At 41.5% G+C, this 19,657-nt stretch overlaps 1 protein-coding gene across 2 annotated transcripts in view; it reads left to right on the forward strand.

Moving 5' to 3' along the window:
* The first annotated feature begins 463 nt into the window (after positions 1-463).
* Positions 464-19,657, forward strand: part of TUT4 (terminal uridylyl transferase 4) — a 39,217-nt gene continuing 20,023 nt past the window's right edge. For both annotated transcript variants that reach the window (XM_035122017.2, XM_060276905.1), the window contains exons 1-8: positions 464-578; positions 7,986-8,650; positions 9,862-10,025; positions 12,802-12,918; positions 14,111-14,288; positions 17,706-17,794; positions 18,374-18,425; positions 19,212-19,281. In XM_035122017.2, coding sequence (XP_034977908.2) covers positions 8,095-8,650; positions 9,862-10,025; positions 12,802-12,918; positions 14,111-14,288; positions 17,706-17,794; positions 18,374-18,425; positions 19,212-19,281 — 1,226 coding nt within the window. In that variant the 5' untranslated portion in view covers positions 464-578; positions 7,986-8,094. The remainder of the gene's footprint in view (positions 579-7,985; positions 8,651-9,861; positions 10,026-12,801; positions 12,919-14,110; positions 14,289-17,705; positions 17,795-18,373; positions 18,426-19,211; positions 19,282-19,657) is intronic.

The following is a 19,657-nucleotide window of genomic DNA, read 5'->3' on the forward strand; positions in this document are numbered from 1 at the left end:
CTTTAACCCGGGCTTAATTTTATTACTTTATAGGTTTGTGTGGAGGGGACAGTGGTGGTGTCAACCCGGCCCACGACGCAAATGAAACCCTGCAGGCAGCAACTCTCGGCCGACGACGGCCCTGAGGCGGCGCGCAGCTCGGAGGGCTGCCCTGCCAAAGAGTTTCAGCCTCCACCGTGAAGGCGCCTTCGGCCTTCCTCCTCCTTTTTGAGGCCGCAAAGGAGAAGGGATTTCAGTTTATCCTAGGGGAAGGGAGGAGGCTACAGGGATTGTAGTTACAGTGGATAGGTGGGAGGGTGGGGAGTCGGGACAGCAAAAGAGCAGCGGCTGCTGCCTTGAAGCAGGCTGGCAGAAAGGAACCTCCGCCGCCTCCCTCCGTCCCTCCCTGCCCCTCCGTCCTTCACACCGCCCCCCCGCCGCCGCGCGCGCCTCCTTTCCCCTCCCCCACAATGCAGTGCGCGCCGCGGCTGACATGGCGGCCGGCCCAGATTGAGGCGCTCGCGTCGGGGCCTCCCAACTGCCGGAGCAGGAGGACATGGAGGGGGACGCGGCCGGCACATCCCTGGGCTGACAGCCAGGTACTTGAGTCCCCAGAGAGAGAGAAAGAGGGCGGCGGCGGACGGAAGCGGGTCGTCGTCCCCCCCCCCCCGGTCGCTCTTTCGCCCTCCTTCCGTGCCCGCTCCGGGCTTCTACCCTCCTTGGGGTGGGGGGTGGGGGGCTCTCTGCACCAAGGCCCTTCGCTCGTCTCCGCCACGGTCACTCCCCCGGCACCCACTTTTTAAAGTCTTCTCGAAGCGCCTCTTTTTGGGTGGGTGAGTGGTGGTCTGCCAGGCGCCCTCTTTGCTAGGGTCCTGGTTGGAACCCCACTTCCCCATCCCCTGCTTTTGTTTATCTCCTGTCTGGGTGAGAAGACTAGAAAGTTTAACGAAAAGGCCCTTGGATGAGGACTGTGCTCTGAGCGAGTTGTTTTGGTGTGTTTTTGTGTGTGGGCGGCGGCGGGGGTTTGATGTGGGTGGCTAATTCGACAATTTAGTGGGGGGGGGGAACCAAAAAGTCGGCGCTGTTGATTCTGCACGTGTACTTCTGAGGGCTAAGAGGGGGTGTTGTTTGTTCCGTGGAAGCTCTCTATAAAGACGTTGGAGCGTAGCCTATAGAGGCATGTTTTTGGGAAATCGAGCTGTTTTTCTGACAGTGGGCTAAGCTGTTAACACAACTTGATGGGTTTCCTGCGAGGAGGGGCTTGACACAGATCTGTACAGAATAGCCCTTTCGCACTTGGGGCTTTTAATTGGGGGGCTCCTGAGTGCCGGTTTTAGTGTCTCTGGTGTCTGGGAGCCTCTCAGTAAAGCAGATGGGTGAAAAGTGGGCTTAGTGTCATCACGTTGTAAATTATTATGCAGCACCATTAGCCTACAAGGCACTTTAAACAGCTTCGTAACTACTATAATAAATAGGTTTCTACCTTAAGGAGATTGCACTACAAAATAGCAGAGCATATTGTGCTATTTAGTGATGGTGGGTAAGGCTTCTGGCTTTCTGCACTGGACTACTTTCACTTACTGTACTTGGAACCTTCCCACTATAAAGTGATCTCTGGTCAACAGCCGGTTAAAAAACTAGTTGTCTGCATTTTGCAAATGGGGAAAATCAAGGGTTCATGTTTCAGCAACAGAAGCAGGCATATACTAAAGTTGCAGCTTTTGCTGTTGTTGCACATTTCAAAAGCACACTGAGGAGCCATGATTGATATGTAGATATACAATACAATTTGAGTATGTAAAATGTGAAATTGGTCAGTTACATAGTAGAGCGAAAATAGAACAAAAATACTTATTGGGCCTGTTGTTAAGTGGTCCTGCTTCTCTTCTATGTAATCATCTTAAATATTATGACATTGTAATAACCTTTTGAATGTAAGATTTCACCACATAAAGGTTGAAAAAATTTGATATTGCTTGGGTTCACTATCAACCCTTTTAGGTACCAGTCCAATAAAGAGATGAAAACTATGTCAAATTCATTTATGCCAACATCAGTTTTTAAAAGGGCACCTGATATTTTAATGGTGGTCTTCACATGTATCACTGGCATAGAATTGTTGAAGATTTTTCCATTATTACAGTGAGAAAGAAGCATACTAGCTGATGATTTCTCAAAATTTGGGTTCATAGTAGTTATCTTTTAGGTTTTAAAACGATCTAGTTTACACATCATGGTAAACCATAGTTAATAATATTATGTTAGGAAGGAGATTGATTCTGCTTCACTCTTCTTTTACTTGTAGAGTCACTGTGTTGTTGTTGATGATGATAAAACAAATACCATGAGTTGGGGCAACAACCTGTTCACATGAGGGAGAGTGAAGCAGAAGCTATCTGCATTCCTGGTGAACCATTAACTGTGGTTTACTGTGACTCTGTAAATATAACCATAGCCTTTCTGACAGCAGGTGATTGCCATTCTGTAACAAACGTAGGCTTTCTGCACATTAGTATTTATGCAAATTGGATAAAACCCCAGTTTACAGCTGAGTGATCCACTACCCTTACTTTGAGAAGCTGTTTGTGCAGTTTATGGTGTGAGAGACTACAAGCAGTACATGTCTTGTATGGAGATTCTTGAATGCTGCCAATGAATCCTGAGCAGGGTAATGTTTGTTAGGAAGTTAAAGTTCATGTTGCAGTAAGTTCACATTTTAGTATTTCCAAATACTGAAAGAATCAAAATCGGTTGAGCTAGGCAAGAGTGTTAATGTCACATTTAATAGTTATTGTGACTATCAGCCACAGGGAATAAGATCAGCAATGGCAAGATAGAATTATCTGTCTCCTGTCAACAGATTCCACTCCAGTTTCTCCAGTGAGCACAGAGTAAATCTAAAGAAAACTTTTCTATCACTTTGCAGTATGTTTAGTAAAATACATTACATTACATCAGCCCACATGTCCTTGTGATTAAGCTGTTCAAATCACATAGAAAAGGAAAGTGATTCTAAAAGCAAAAGAGGCATGTGGGTGAAGGGTGCAGAATTCTTCTCTCACTCCACATCTTATCTCCCTGCATGCCATTTCTTCAGGCACTAGTTTCTGAGCAGAGGTCACATACCATGTCTAGAACTGTACTCAGTTTTCCAAATGTGTCCACATCACAGATTTATACTGCCTTGTATTTAAACATTCACCTGGTAGGCAACCAAGAATTCCATATACATGAATGAGAGGGCTGGTGAAAGAGTGAAGGACTGCTTCCTCCCTCCTCTATGCCCATGATAGAAATCAGGCAAACTGTCAGAGGAGGGAAGCCTGCTTTTCTGTGCTTATAATAGAAATGTAGTGGGCAACTACAGAAGGGATGGAGCTATCTTTGCCTCCTCTCTTGGCCTTGAACATGCACTAGCACCTTGGAGAGCTTATCAACAAGGCTGGATTTACGTGAGGACACTGTTATATAGCAATTACAAAAGAGAAGGCCATTTTATTATAAAAGCTATCAAATTGTTGTCTTTTCCAACAACTGTTATGTTTTCTGAGGAGCTTTTGGTAAAGTGCTTTGTCAAAAGCATATTGAAATCTTGGATACAGTACCTACTGTATCACCGCATGTTTGTTGTGCTTTCAAAGTATTCAAAATCATTGGTAAGGCCAAACTTCCTGTTGTAGAAACCATGCTGCTTCTTCCCCAGCAAGGCTTTTTCATCTGTATAACTATACCTTATGCTTTCTATCAATTAACCTGGAATGGAAGTTAGGTCTCTAATTCCTCCTGGATGCATTCAAAGAAAAAGAAAAAACTATTTCCAGTCAGTAAGGAGGCTGGTTTTTTAGTGACAAGCTGGTTTTTTAGTGAGAAGCTGCACATTTTTCTTAGAGATCATGTGTTGTGTTTAAAGAAAGTCACATTTAAAGAAAAATATTTTTGGCAATTTGCTAAAAACTACTTGGTTTTTGTTTGTTTGTTTGTTTGTTTTGCTTACTACTGCCAATTTACATTCAGAATCTGTGGTCCTATAGGGAGGAATTTGGGCAAGAATTCTTCTTTTCAAAGGAAGTCGTCTTGCCCTGCATTGGTTTCTGATCTTCAGCTTAAATTGGATGTGTTTGGAGAATCAAAATTTGTCTTACTCAACTAAGATAAAAATGAACTTTGTGCATCTACATTCAGTTGCTTTGCTCCTCATTTCACACAAGTGGAAACACAAGCTAGAATTTTGCTGTAGCTTCTTGTTATATTTGAAGTGGGAAATTACGACTAATGCTTTCGAAAGAACCCCGAAAACCATCTTTAAATGATTACTTCATATTCTGGCTTGCTTGCTGGCCATTTCCTAGTCCAGACATAATTTCTCAGTTTGGAAGTTATGGCTAACTGTGGATCTCTGGCTTATTTTCCCACTTGTGTGAAGGGAGGAGCAAAGCAGCTGCATACATGAAGCTTATTCACCGCTCAGTTTACTAAACTGATATTTGATTGTCCCAATGGGCTTCTATTATAATGGATTTAAATAGCATTCAAGTGTCCTGATACTCATTCCACCCCCGCCCCCCAAAGTTTCATCCCGAGAAATGACGTGCCACTGTGCTGGATTGGAGCTGCAGTGCAGGGATAGTCCCCCTCACACACCTCTCATGCAATTTTTCTCACTTTAAAATAGCCACATCTGCCGAAAGCTTGGATCTGCCCTCCCAAGGCAAATACCTTTTAGGGATGGGTGAACTGAAACTAGGAAAATAGCACTGAGAGAAAGGGTCCCCCTCTTCCTGCCCCAAATTAGGTTTGTTAACAGGCAAACTTAGTTCATTAATCATATGCTTTTTTAATGAACTAATATTATTTAAATGGGGTGGTGGTTAGGTGGGTGGGACCTGTGGTGCCCCTGATGCTCCCAGCCAACATGGCCAGTGATCAGCATTGATGGAAGTTGTAGTTGTATGGAGAGCTAGAGGTTCCCCATCCCTGCTTTTAGCTCTTGACAGGTCTAATATTTTAGTTCCTTCTTTAGTATTAAATGTTATTAGGCTTTTTGTATGAGTTGTAGTTCGGTGGGTTTGGGTTTATGTGGTTTTACAATAATTCACATCCTGATATTACACCCAGTTGGTGGTGCTGGTAGAAGATAACCGAGACTATGAAACCTTAAAAGCCAACAGGAAACGAAAGTGAAACTTATCTGCAATTGCCTGAGTCAAATCATAATATTAATAGAACCTCAAACATAGCAAGTTTCAGCTTTAAGTGCCAGGTGGCTGATATCTTTTTATATAAAATTTTAAGTAGCTTAAGTTTGTATTCATGTTTTAAACACAATAAAGAAATCCCAACACTGCCGTGTATTTCTGTTGTAGCAATGTAATTGTCATTCCTTTCCTATCAAGGCAATATCAATGGTTGGTGAACGTGGTTAGCCCCCCCAGTTGATCAATTTCCCCAGCTGATGCCAGCATTTATATAATAATAATTTGCTGCCTATTCTGAGCAGGTTGAGGTGGGTTAGGGTTATAAATATGAGTGAATTAACAAATAACTACCGTCTTTCCCACATTTTAAGACACCGTCTTATCACTTTTTTTCCTCAAAAAAACACTGGGTGGCTTATTTTCAGGGAATGTCTTACCGGTATTTTTATTACATCAGGAGCAGTGCCCCTCTTGCTCCCTGTCTCCCTGCGGGGCAGGACTCTTGACTGAAAGAAAATGACGGGCAACAGCCACCACCAAGCTCCATGAGAGGGAGTCTGAGGGAAGGGAGGTGTGTGCATCGCTGGCCCAGCCCTCTCTCCCCGGCCCTGGGATGTTCGTGAGGGAGGGAAGGAGCTCCTCCGAAGGGCTGCTCTCTCTCTCTCCCCTCCCAGGTGGGGACTCACTTAATAGCAATCTGCTACACTGGAGCTTCTTAAATTTAAACCAGTACTGTATAATGGAATCTATCTGTGTGATGCAGTCGTAGCAGTAGCCTATACTAAAGCAAATAAGGATCTCTACCAGCCAGCCAACTGCCCAAGACTTAAGAGCGAAAGTTCCAACAATGTATCACTTTGTAGCACTGATAGCAAAGAGGCTACCGGCTGAGATACTGTACAAAACAAAGAAGCCAGCTGAGCAGCAATTAAGATGGTAAATGGTAGCAATTAAGTAGCAATTGAGCCAGCAGAAAGCGGGGTGAGATAATCTGCTGGTCCTAACAACCCGTCCGTGTTTCTCTTACCCACAAAATGTTAACTTTTGTGTAGGGTGTAGGGCAGTGTTTAGCAGCTCCTAAACAGCGAGAAGGGGAAAGTCCTTAATCCCCAAGGCAAGGACTGCGCCACCGGCAGCGATCCCGGTACCGGTACAAATCCTTAAAGGGGAAGCTCTACAGACAAGCAATGGAAAGAAAAAAGAATCCTCACTTTTTAAAAGGCTATTAAAAGGGGGAAAGGTGGGGGGAAGCGAGAGGTGGGCTGTGTGTGTGTGAGAGAGATAGAGAGAGAGAGAGAGGCGGGGGGGGGGGGAGAGAGAGAGACGCGCACACAGAGTCTCTCCCTAAAGGGGAAGGCAGCGTCTTCAATCGCCCCTCTTTTTTCCCTCGTGCTTTCATCTTCTCCCCACCGCAAATGCCACTTTTCTCCTCTTCACCAAGCAAGCAGAGCTCACACAGCCTAGCTAAAAAAAAATATTTTGGAATCCTTTTACAGGTATTTTAAAAAATGCTTACAGAAACAGGAGGGGGAATCACGAGGCTGCAGGAACGGCTCTACGGTGCATTTTTACAAGCTTTTAAAAGAAATACGTGTCTTTGGAGCGACAGTAAAATGGGGAGAGATTTTTATGGGGGAGAGTTGGCTGGCGGGAGGGGGGAAGGGTCTATCACTATGTCTTATTTTCGGGTTATGGCTTATATCGCGCAACTGCTTAGAAATCCTGCTATGTCTTATATTATGGCTACGTCTTAAAAAGGGGGAAACACGGTACGTAAATGAAGGATAGTTTTTATTCTGGAATCATTAACTCTTATTTCATTGCTAAAGCAAATGTTGACTTTTTATTAACCTTTGAGGTAATTTTTAAAAGCAATACAGTACAGTACTGTATTTACAAGATATATTATATTGCAACTTTCAGGTAGTCCTTTTTGTGTTACATGTCATTGTTTTGACACTGTTGCAACTCTCTCTCTCTCTCTCTCTCTCTCCCGCCCTCTCCTTACAACGAAAAAAACTGAAGTGAAAGGAAACTTATTTTGGCAGTTGTAGAGGTATAAGTAAAGCAGAGGCCTATGTACGAATGCTCTGAAATGTTTTTTTTTTATGTTTGTGTGAAAACATTACTAGTTGGCAGCATTTCTACAAAACAATTGTAAGAGTTTGGAGCTCTAATGTGGCAGTAAGGTAGAAGTTCCTAGGAAGCCTCAAGGATGAGCATGCCTAGCATAATGTGCTGAAGGATATTTCTCCCCCTGCTGCTTTAGTACTTGCATTGCCTCAACAAAGGGCAAAGGAAAATCTAAAAATTAATGGGCAGAGCAAGCTCAACACAGGGCCTGTGAGGTGCAGAGCCACTGTCACATCCAAAGCTTTTTCTGGTTCACAAGCTGCAGGCTGGTATAGGAACAGAACCTTTGGAATATCTCCAGGGTTTTGGATTCAGTATCACCTTGTTTTGGGGCTCTCTACAATCTATGATTGTTGGGAGAGCTACTAGCGCTAACCACCCACTTGGTCAAAGCTAGCTGACCGCCTTCCCCGGCAGGTTGGTGGAGAGAATCTCTGCTCCATCCTAATCACCCCCAGCCAACAAAATGTGGAGGAGGGTTTGGATTTTGCTCTTATTAAATTAATAGAGGACACTTCCATCACACCATGTGAATGTTTCTTTCCATTATTCTCCCCCCCCCCAACATGCTTAGCTTTAGTCTCTCATTGCAAGCATTTTTGATATTAATTTAATTTAGGACTATGTTTAACAATGTAAGATTTTCTTTGTGTTATCATTCTTAATTTTTCTCATCAGACAATCAGCCAGATACCCTGCTTGAACAGAGGATTCTGCTCCACTCCAGTTGTTGCAAAATTATATTTCAAGTAGTCTCAAGTAATAGACGAAGCAGGTCTTCTCAATAATGGAAGAGGGCAAGAGCTCAAAAACTGGAAATCATGACACAAGAAAATCTGCCCGAATTGTATGTGAAGAAAGCAAAGCTGTCAGAGTTACAACCAATCAAAATTATAAAACTAACAAAAATGACAAATCTATAAAAGAAGCTGAAAAAAGTTCTTCAGGTGGGAGCAGTTGCAAAAAGAATAAGCAAAATGATGTTTGTCCTGAAAAGTCAGGAGAAAATAAATCATGTAAGACAAATAGTTGTATTGCTGGATGTAAAGACATGGGGTCAAATATTCAAGATCAATGTAAAGCAAAAAGGTTACCAAATGTACCAGCAGAAGTAGATAATCCGAAACAGATAAGAGCTCAGCACATGGTTGAAAATCTTTCAAGCTCCCATATTTCAGAGAATGGTGCCAGTACAGAAAGCTTACCATCTGGCCAGAGAAGGAGTTCTGAATTGGAAAATCCACCTGGAGATGATATATCCAAAATTAATACTAATCGGCCTGGGGACTCAGTCAAAAGTGGTTTGGATCTGGAACCAATGGAACACAAATCTGAAGACTCCTGTGAGTGCTGGATTCAGTTTTTTTTAATTATAAAAAACAACAACAGTCTGAAATGCATTTTGAATGGCTTTTGCTTTGTGCATGTTAGTTATATCTATATTGTCAAGTGTGGTAGAAAAATGTGTTTTTTAATGTAAGCTTGCCCCACAACCTTTAAAAGTACAAAAAATATTTTTTCTGTGTTTCAGTGCAGAAATAATTATAGCTCTGAAATAAAACATTCTCTTGCATTTTGCTCAGTCAATCTAAGATGCTATGATTTCAACTGCTTCTCTATGTTAAAAACAAACAAACAAAATACATATGCATGCATCTCCATTCAAATAGAAAATTGGCATACCAGGCAAAGGCCTAGTCTAAAATCTTCCTCCTAAGTCTTTAAAGAACAAAACAGGGACATAATTCAAATATGGTATCTCCCACATGCCACCTAAAACATGGCAGTCCATTTTCCCACCCCATTCTGTTACATGTGTAGACATAATGTGGATCAAGTATAATGTCACTGCTGTCTCTCTGTGCTATAGCATTCATTTTTTATTTGGCTTTTTTGTTGTTCAATTTTTTAAAATCCCTCTTAATCCAATCAGGATACCTGGGCAGTTTACAAAATACTAATTAAAAGTAATAAAAGTATTTTTAAAATAATATTAATAATAATAATAATAATAATAATAATAATAATAATAATACTGATTAACGCCAATAAAAACAAAGTAAAACAGTAAAACAACACACAAATTTGAAAAACCAGTACAGTACACAGTATAAATAAAGCAGCAGGTAATAAGTCCATGAAGACTTTGGGCAATCACTTTCCTCCAATCACCCAGGTGAGCAGATGCTTTAGCACTGAACTATATGTCTTCATTTGAACTGATGTGTGAACCAGGCCTAAATATAGCATGCAATTGAAGTTAATAAAACATTGCATATTGGTTTATAATAATAATAATTTCATATAGTGCTTTCTCATTATCTCGGTAATTCTAATAGCTCAAGGGTATGATTCTTGTTAATCACTCTGAGAACAATCAACATTTTTACTTTTTAAAATTCAGCTTTATTTCTATGCTTAGATTCACATAATTATCAAGGAGAGAGCATATTCAAATTATAGGATTCCAATTTATTTAATTTTCCCTTAGCTTACATGTAAGGTAGTCTGGAGAAAACAGGTTAATAATCAACTTTGTTCCTCCTTTCATTAGGTAAAATAAAGAATCCAGATTCCGCAAAAGAAGCTAATTCAGAGGCTGATTATTTAGAAAATATTGCTGTAATTGATGAATCAACATTGACGGCAGAACAGCAGCTAGGCTTGAAACAAGCAGAAGAGCGACTGGAAAGAGATTATATTATTCGCTTGGAAAAAGTAAGTAAACTGTACAGTTTTCTTTGTTAGGTGATGATTTCCCCCCACTTACCATAGCATGTAACATAATTCAGAAGAAATTAATTAGCTACTTAATTTCTTTAATAATGGTGGAGTGTGAGATGGTTCTCTTTAAGGAGGTAGAAACAGTTTCTAGAAAAGACAGAGGCTCCTCCTTTGCTTCCCCCCCCCCTCATAGCAGATGTTGATTTGCACTGTGTGTTCTCATAATCAGTGGGAACACAGATTATATGCTTTTCATTTCATTTGGGGTCTAATCACATGATATTTTGGGTGCATAGTAACCTTGGAAAAAAGGCAGTTGGTCCATGACAAGCCAACATTTGTGTATTTGCCACCACTTGCCTACAGTGAGGGAAAAAGTATTTGATCCCCTGCTAAATTTGCCCATTTGCCCTCTGACGAAGAAATGACCAGTCCATAATTTTAATGGTAGGTTTATTGTAGCTGTGAGAGACAGAATAACAACAGGAAAACCCCCAGAAACCCAGAAGACAAAAGTCAGAGGTTGATGTGCATTATAATGAGTGATATAAGTATTGGATCCCCTATCAACCAGCCAGATGTCAGGCTACCTGGTATCTTCACTGTATGTAACGAGCTGAGATTAGAAGCACCTGCTGTAAGGGAGAGGTCTTACCTGTAATCCTAGCTCGTTACAGTACCTGTACAAAAGACACTTGTTGACAGAAGCAATCAATCCAGCAGATTCCAAAGTAGCCACCATGACCAAGACCAAAGAGCTGTCCAAGGATGTCAGGGACAAGATTGTAGACCTGCACAAGGCTGGACTGGGCTACAAGACTATTGCCAAGCAGGTTGGTGAGAAAGTCACAACAGTTGGTGCAATAATTTGCAAATAGAAGAAACACAAAATAACTGCCAAACTTCCTCGGTCTGGAGTTCTATGCAAGATCTCATCTCGTGGAGTTGCAATGATCAGGAGAACGGTGATGAAGCAGCCCAGAACTACATGGGGGGAACTTGTCAATGATCTCAGGGCAGCTGGGACCATAGTCACCATGAAAACAGTTGGTAACACACTATGCCGTGAAGGACTGAGATCTTGCAGAGCCCACAAGGTCCCCTTGCTCAAGACAGCACATTTACAGGTCCTTCTGCAGTTTGCCAGTGCACATGTGAATGATCCAGGGGAGAACTGGGTAAAAGTGTTGTGGTCAGATGAGACCAAAATCAAGCTCTTTTTTATCAACTCAACTCGCCGTGTTTGGAGGAGGAGGAATGCTGCCTATGACCCCAAGAACACCATCCCCACCGTCAAACATGGAGGGGGACATATTATGCTTTGGGGGTGTTTTTCTGCTAAGGGGACAGGACACCTTCATCGCATCAAAGGGACGATGGATGGGATCATGCAATCTTGGGTGAGCACCACCTCAGCCAGGGCATTGAAAATGGGTCGAGGATGGGTATTCCAGCAGGCCAATGACCCAAAACACATGGCCAAGGCAACAAAGGAGTGGCTCAAGAAGAAGCACATTAAGGTCCTGGAATGGCCTAGCCAGTCTCCAGACCTTAATCCCATCGAAAATCTGTGGAGGGAGCTGAAGGTTCGAGTAGCTACACATCAGCCTCAAAATCTTACTGACTTGGAGAGGATCTGCAAAGAGGAGTGAGACAAAATACCTCCTGAGATGTGTGCAAACCTGGGGGCCCCCTACAAGAAACGTCTGACCTCTGTACTTGCCAACAAGGGTTTTGCCACCAAGTACTAAGTCATCTTTTGCAAAGGGATCCAATACTTATTTCACTCATTATAATGCACATCAATCTCTGACTTTTGTCTTCTGGGTTTCTGGGGTTTTTCCTGTTGTTATTCTGTCTCTCACAGCTACAATAAACCTACCATTAAAATTATGGACTGGTTATTTCTTTGTCGGAGGGCAAATGGGCAAATTTAGCAGGGGATCAAATACTTTCCCCCCTCACTGTAATTGATTTTGGGTCATGTCAGGAGACATTATTTCTGAGCAATTGTGGGTGATGTGTAAAAAGCTGAATTTTGTGTATGTTATCCAGTGTGTATAACCATTCTGGCAGCTGCTGTGGGTCAATGCACAGGCTTTTTCAGGGCAAAAAGAATTTTTCTTTCTTTAAAAGACTGAAGGCCAGTAAAATATCTGTTTTTTCATGGCCCCATGCCTTCTTTGGGCCTCTGCTTTTTAAAAAAACTTACTTTTTCATGGGGCTTAGGCTTACTGTGCTTATTCTTTTTCTGTTTGACTGGAGTGGCTCAAAGCTGTCTCCCACCTTCATCTGCATGGTAGGTCTCACTATTGCAGAACTTTGGAAGTACATTTCTGTTGAACTCCTCATGATCCCAAGTCCTTTTACTTGCCTTCCCATATACATCTCTGAGCTTTGGTGCTCTGAATCTTTCTTTTGCCAATTTTTCAATTGTGCCAAGAATTTTTTTTCCCTTCAGAATGAGCAAAATTGAGTGCAGGTACTGTATCTTGTGTTAGGATTTAGCTGATTCTAGGTTTCTGGTATTTTATGATTTCTAGCATTAAATCAGAAGAGCTGTGTTAGTGGTGTCATGGAAATATGAAAAATATGAGTCTAAACTATTTAGAAATGTGTGAATAAATTCTTCATACCCCAGTGTGAACAGCGAGGACAATCCCCATCTACTATGCTCATTGCTTAGTAGCATTTTATTATCGTCACAATGGAAAATAAAACAGACATAATTAATTGGCTGCTGAATTTTAAATGTGTGGTTTTTCCACAGCGCTCTCCAGAGTACTCTAATTGCCAGTACCTATGCAAGCTCTGCTTAGTTCACATTGAAAATATCCAGGGAGCTCACAAACATATTAAAGAAAAACGTCATAAAAAGAATATCATGGTAAGTTTTAGATCAAGGCTTGGATTTTTTTTACCAGAATTATACTTACTTTAATTGCTTCATATAACTTATAAGAATTATTGGCCTGAAACCAAAGTAAATAGTTCAAGCACTGTAATCATAAGACTATACTGTAGATGGTGGGGGGAAAAGTGTTTTCCTATTGTGTAGATAATTCTGTCTCTAGCTGCCTCTGCCTGCCCCCATCTGTTGCACTTACCGTGTTTCTCATATTATAAGACACGTCTTATATTTATTTTTTCCTGAAAAAAACACAGCATGGCTTATTTTCAAGGGATGTCTTATTTTTTAATTAAGTACCGGTACCTGTACAGACCACAGACCTGCTCCCACCGGGTCTTCGCGCGCGGCAGGCAAAGGCTGCAGCTGGGTCCTGGGGCTGCGCGCGTGGCAGGCAAAGGCTGCAGCCGGGTCCTGGGGCTGCGCGCGCTGCGCGCGCTGCGCGCTGAGGCTGCAGCCGGGTCCCGGGTGTCTGCGCGCAAAGGCTGCAGCCGGGTCCTGGGGCTGCGCGCTGAGGCTATAGCCGGGTCCCGGGTGTCCGCGCGTGGTGCACAAAGGCTGCAGCCGGGTTCTGGGGCTGCGCGCTGAGGCTGCAGCCAGGTCCCGGGGGTTAATGCGGCAGCAGCAACCCTTCTTTGCCACAGACCTGCTCCCACCACCCGGTACGGCTTATTTTCGAGGTATGCCTTATATTTTTCCACCTCAGGAAAATCCTGCCATGCCTTATTTTGTAGGGATGCCTTAAAATATGAGAAACACGGTAAGATATCTTGTTAAACAAATAAAAAATGTTAAGCACATGAAATATTAATTTACATGAACTGCTTCAATGCATCGCTGCTGCTCCTCATCTCGAGGCAAAAGGAAAAATAGAGCTGAATGTCATCAGCACATTTATAATATCCAAATACTAACAACATGGGTGACAACACTGAACCTTGCAGCATCTCTATAAGACAATTCATGATGTGCATTGGAGCAGAAGTTGTGCAACCCCATCTTATGGTGTTTTTTAGATATCTTTAATGACCTGTTGACATTATATTACTTTCATGGACAGTTTTTGCTATAGGCTAGCATTAACAGGATTTAAAGAAGCAAATGAAAATGGGTTGAACCTGAAAATTCTTCCAGTGGTAACACTACTCTTTACTACTCATAATATTGACAGGAAAAGCAAGAAGAAAACGAACTCCGTGCTCTCCCTTCCCCTTCCCCTGCACAAGTAACTGCCTTGAGTTTTACGCTGATGGAGGCAGCAAAGGAGCAAGGCATATCGGATAATGATTTCAAAATCCGCCAGGAAATTGTATGGGATATGGAGAAGATAATTCAGCAACACTTACCAGGTACCTAATGTAGATTCTTAGTTTTCTTTAAGGAGTTTGTTTGCTTGTTCGTTGAGAATACATTTTGGGTCTAAAATCAGTTTGACTTCCATGTATTCAATGTATGTTAAAATACCAGTTTTGGAAAGTTGTAGTACAGGATGGTATTGGTGGTTTCTGACATTCTTGTATCTTTACTTTCTCTTCCTTTATGGAATATTAAAAGGTTTGTTGAAGAATATTATTTTATTTTTTGAAAATAATTTTTATTGATTTTACATAATAAAGAAAGACATACAAAACATATTCTGCCTTCTTCTCCCCCCCTCCACGAGCCCCCTTCTGCCACAAGAGAGTCTCATGAACAGAGAACAGTCGAAGGCAGTCCATTACATAGTTGAGTTTCTTCCCACCTCCCTTCTCCCCCCTCCAGAGCCCCCCTGCCACCAGAGGCCCCAGGATGGTAAGGAAAAGTAGAGGCGGGTATCCACCCAGCTGATTTTCCATAATTACTTTACAATCTAAAAAGAAAAAGGAAAAAGGAAAAAGAGGAAAGAATAGATAGAATAAAAAACCAAAAAGAAAGAAGAAGAAAAAAGAAAAATCATCATCATATTTTAGATCTCTTAACCATATCTTAGTGACTTCCTCATATCCCCTCTACCTGGTTGTTCATAATTTCAATTTACCAATCTCAGCAGATTTCTTCATTCCAATTTCAATTCTTATTCTTGAACCCGTTAAAATATTCCTCACATTCCTCCTGTCCGCCCTCCACAGGCCCCCTCCTGCCACAAGGGAGTCCCATGAAGGGCAGGCAGCCAGAAGTGGTCCATTTTATAGTTGAGTTTCTCCCCACCCCACTCTCCCACCCCACCCCAGAGTCCCCCCTGCCACAGGAGACTCCGGGATGATAAGGAGAGGTAGGGGTGGTTGTCCGCCCAACCAAATATCTGAACATACTATTACAATTTTATAAATCATATTTTTTATTCCCCAGCCATATTTTCCCCTCTCCAACAAGAAATATCAACTACACATTCAAATCTCTACAATCAAATATCATCACCTTATTTTTCCTAAATACCTCCTCCTCTCCTCTGGATTCTTTCCTCCATTCGGTACAGCAATTCCATTATCCGGCCAAGATTTCAAAACCGTTTTCCCACCTATTTTTAATACATCTCTAAAGTTTTTCATCCCACCCCCATTCTTTCCCATTTTAAAATTCAAGCCTTTGTCTTCCCCTCCTTCTGCCTTTCCCATCCTTTCATCTCACTCCCTTGCCCAATTACATTTTCCCAGTCTTTCCAATTTCCCTCTAAAGCCAGTTCCCATTCTTGATAGTCCATTTCCACAATTATCAATTTCCCAAATGATTCTTGATCCTTCTTTTCTTCATCTTCATGTTGAGGTCTTGCTTCATATTGAAGTCTTTCTTCTTCTTTTTCATTGTGTTGTTGGACCTCATCTAAAACTTGTTTTTCAGGTTCATTTTTAAGTTTATTTCCATTTGGTAAAATGACTTTTATTTCTTGTATTTGTTCCCAAGTAGTTAGAAACAGACTATCAATCTGTTGCTGTCCCTTTAAAAGATCTCCCAGTAAATTCAACACAGTCTGTTGGAAAGCAGATGTTCCGGATGTTGACATTCTTTCCAAGTCAAGGGCAGAGTGGAGCTTAGGAGACAAAGAACAATGGAGTTTCAGTCTCAAAAACGGTAGAATCCATCTTGGCTACAACCACTTCCCTAGTCCTTAAACCAATTCAGTTTTTTTCCACATGTCTTTTAACCTCAGTTTCAAACTTTTAATGACAGCTGTCAAAATTACGTTTCGATATTTCCTTACTGCTCCTCATAGGGTGCTGAGTCCAGGGCTGAGCAGGGGCTTTCCCCCTCAACTCTCTTTCTTTTACAGGGTTTCTCCTTTTTATTATTAGAGAAGTCTATCCCCCTACCCCCTGCTTGTAGGGGTAAAATAAGAGTCTTTCTTTGGGGTTTCAGAGTTGCGCAACTTTCTTTCTTTCGGCTTTAGGACATTTTGCTGCTTCCTAAGCCGCCAGTAGGAAGAGATCGAATCCCGTTTTTGAAACCTCTTCCCGTGGTCTGAATTGTCCAAATAAAAATCAATAATTCCAATTACTCACGATCTGACGATATTTTCACCTATTTTGAATTTGGGAGAATCTATCGCTCTCCGCCTCCGGCTTGAAGCTTCGCTCCTCCAGGGTAACGCTGGTGCTCAAATTGGCCCCGCTACTTCCACCCTTCTCCTCCGGTGCTCTTATTAGAGCTTGCCGGCGAATCGGGGAGTCGCGCTACGGGACACCGCTGAGCTTCTTCGTCCCCAAAACGCACTATCTGGGGCTCTTATGGGGCGACACGGCACTTTCGCGACCTTCCCCCCCCCCTTGAGGAGCCGGGTTGTAAAAAATTTCAGGCAGATGAAGCCCAACCTGATTTTCCACAGTTTCTCAGATGTACATAAATGCTTTGCTTCCAAGTATATAAAATGAATATTTTTTCTTTTATGGTTATAAAGTACTTTATGGTTAGAAAAGCAGAAAATTAAGTGTCTTGTTCATATTAGGAAACAACAGTATTGATTCACTGGCCATTGCGGATCCTCTAGTTAGAGACAAAACCAAAACATATATTTGTATTGATGAGAGCAAAATACCCTCAACATTTGGATGGGAAAGCATCACATTTCCAGTAATGAAGCTGTCTGTATCTAATACCAGTGTCTGGTAATTGCATTTTATATTGTGTGTTCTTTCCATACCAGTGCAGTTGAATGTAACACAGAGATGTAGTAGGCTGACAGATTAAAAGCTGTCAAGTGTACAGTGTTGTACCTTACAATGTGGGATGAATATACATTTGTCAGTGTTGCACATGATGGGTTCCTGTAGCATCTACCTGCAATTAGGTAGGTGTACATTCATCATAAAAGTGTTGCACATAAAAGTGTTGCACATGTTGCTAAGCAGCATGGAGTTCATGCTTATACACCCTAGTATTAAATACATTTTTTTCTTAGAAGTAATCCCATGATTACACACAATGCTAACATTCAATGCTGAGAGCATTTGACTTTATTGGGGGGCGGGGGGATTAGAATAAAGCCTTTATCTGTGTCTGTTGTGTGTCTGGACTGGAAAAGACCTGTAAATGGCACATGAGTCAATGCTGTGTCAGTTTGCACTTGTGGGATTAATTTGAGCAAACTATTTAATTTTTGCTTTTCTAACCATAAAATGCATTTTAACCAGAATTAAAATGGTATTCTTTATACAGTATACTGTAGCAGTAGGACTTATTTCTTGTATATTTGCTTTCAGATTGCATCCGTAGTATTTTGAATATGGTTCAAAATTTTGAAAATGGTTATGAATGCTACATGATTGCTTATGGAACCCTTTCTTTGTTTTCAGAATGCTCATTGAGGATGTATGGATCCTGTCTAACTAGATTTGCTTTTAAAACTAGTGATATTAATATTGATATAAAATTTCCCTCCACGGTAAGTTGAAGAAATATCTGTGACATTATCGAGTTAGAAATATTTTATGTCCATGATCTCAAATATTTTTCTCACTAGTATAGCTTTCTGTAATGTTCTTGACCTGGAATTAGTAAGTGAGCACTCTCAGAAAGTTCCATGATAACTTCCATTCTTTCTCACTCAAGAGAAACCTTTTCCCCGCCAGTTTAATTACCAGATATCTTTAACCTTGGTGTATGAGTTGATAAAGGAGTGAGAGAGAATTCCCTAGGATAGGCCCTGTCCCAACTGAACAGAGTTGGTGGCGCACCCATATGCATGCTTAAACTAGGAGTAACTGGTACACTCACAATGGCATAGTTGTAACATAATTAGGGATCTCTTCATTGTACACAACTGTTGATTGGATTCAGATTCCAGGAGCAAGCACATCTGGCTCTCTGGGCCCTGTTTGTACATGTAAAGACCCTGTACTGTGTTATTTACGCAGGTAAGCAGATGTCTGGATCATACCTGTGACTGTTAAAAATACAATTGCCTTCCTTCTTTTGATATAATTAAAATGAGGGTAAAATAACCTTTTGCTCATTATTTTAGATGAGTCATCCGGATGTTCTCATACAGGTGCTTGATATTTTGAAAAACACCGGTAAGTGCTTCCTCCTCCTTTTCCCCTAACTTACTTCTTATTCTGATGTTTTAAGACATTTATATGCTGCTTAAGTTTCTGCATTGCTAAGCAGTGTCCATAAAAACAATATTAAAAAAATCCTTTCAGTAGCACCTTAGAGACCAACTAAGTTTGAGCTTTCGTGTGCATACACACATCTTCAGATACCACACAAAAGCATGCAAACTTAGTTGGTCTCTAAGGTGTTACTGGAAGGATTTTTTTTATTTTGTTTCGACTATGGCAGACCAACACAGCTACCTACCTGTAACCATAAAAACAATAACAGAGAATGGGATGATAAAACAATTTTTTAAAATGTAATTAATTCTGGGCTAGGGCTTGCCGATAAGAAGGTCGGCGGTTCGAATCCCCATGGCGGGGTGAGCTCCCATTGCTCGGTCCCAGCTCCTGCCAACCTAGCAGTTCGAAAGCACGTCAAAGTGCAAGTAGATAAATAGGTACCGCTACAGCGGGAAGGTAAACGGCGTTTCTGTGTGCTGCTCTGGTTTGTCAGAAGCGCCTTTGTCATGCTGGCCACATGACTGTACGCCGGCTCCCTCGGCCATTAACGCAAGATGAGGGCCGCAACCCCAGAGTTGGTCACAACTGGACCTAATGGTCAGGGGCCCCTTTACCTTATCTAACAGAGAACATAGTAACCTTCTAATTGCTTATATTACCCAGATAGATTTGAATCAGTTTGAGAGAGCTATGGAAGATTCTTCTATTTCCTGATATGCTCTTCTGTTTTTCCTCTCACAGCATCTTACTCTGATGTGGAATCAGATTTCCATGCCAAAGTTCCTGTTGTTTTTTGTAAAGATGTTAAGAGGTTGGTGTACGTTTGTGTTACATGTTCATCTTCCATTTAGCATTTTACAATTTATTACTGATTACAAAGGATAGAATGTAGTTCTTTACTTTGAAGCTAGCTCCAGAACTGCTTCCTCTATTTCCCAGGTGTAGGAGCTTTTTACAAATAGCACAAAAACAACAAAGAGCACGGTTCACTCAAAATGTTAAGCACTTTCAAAGTCCTGTTGATTTCAGTGATACTTTTGAGCATCCCCCCCCCTTCTATTGAAGCTGTTGAGACTTAAAATGCATAATGTTTTGGCTGGATAAATAGATTTCAGTATCTGCGGTAAGCAATCATCATGAGGAAAGAAACCAATGCAAGACTAAACATAAATGCTGAGAACTCCATG

This window comes from Zootoca vivipara, chromosome 7 (genome assembly GCF_963506605.1).
Source record: "Zootoca vivipara chromosome 7, rZooViv1.1, whole genome shotgun sequence".
Taxonomy (NCBI): domain Eukaryota; kingdom Metazoa; phylum Chordata; class Lepidosauria; order Squamata; family Lacertidae; genus Zootoca; species Zootoca vivipara.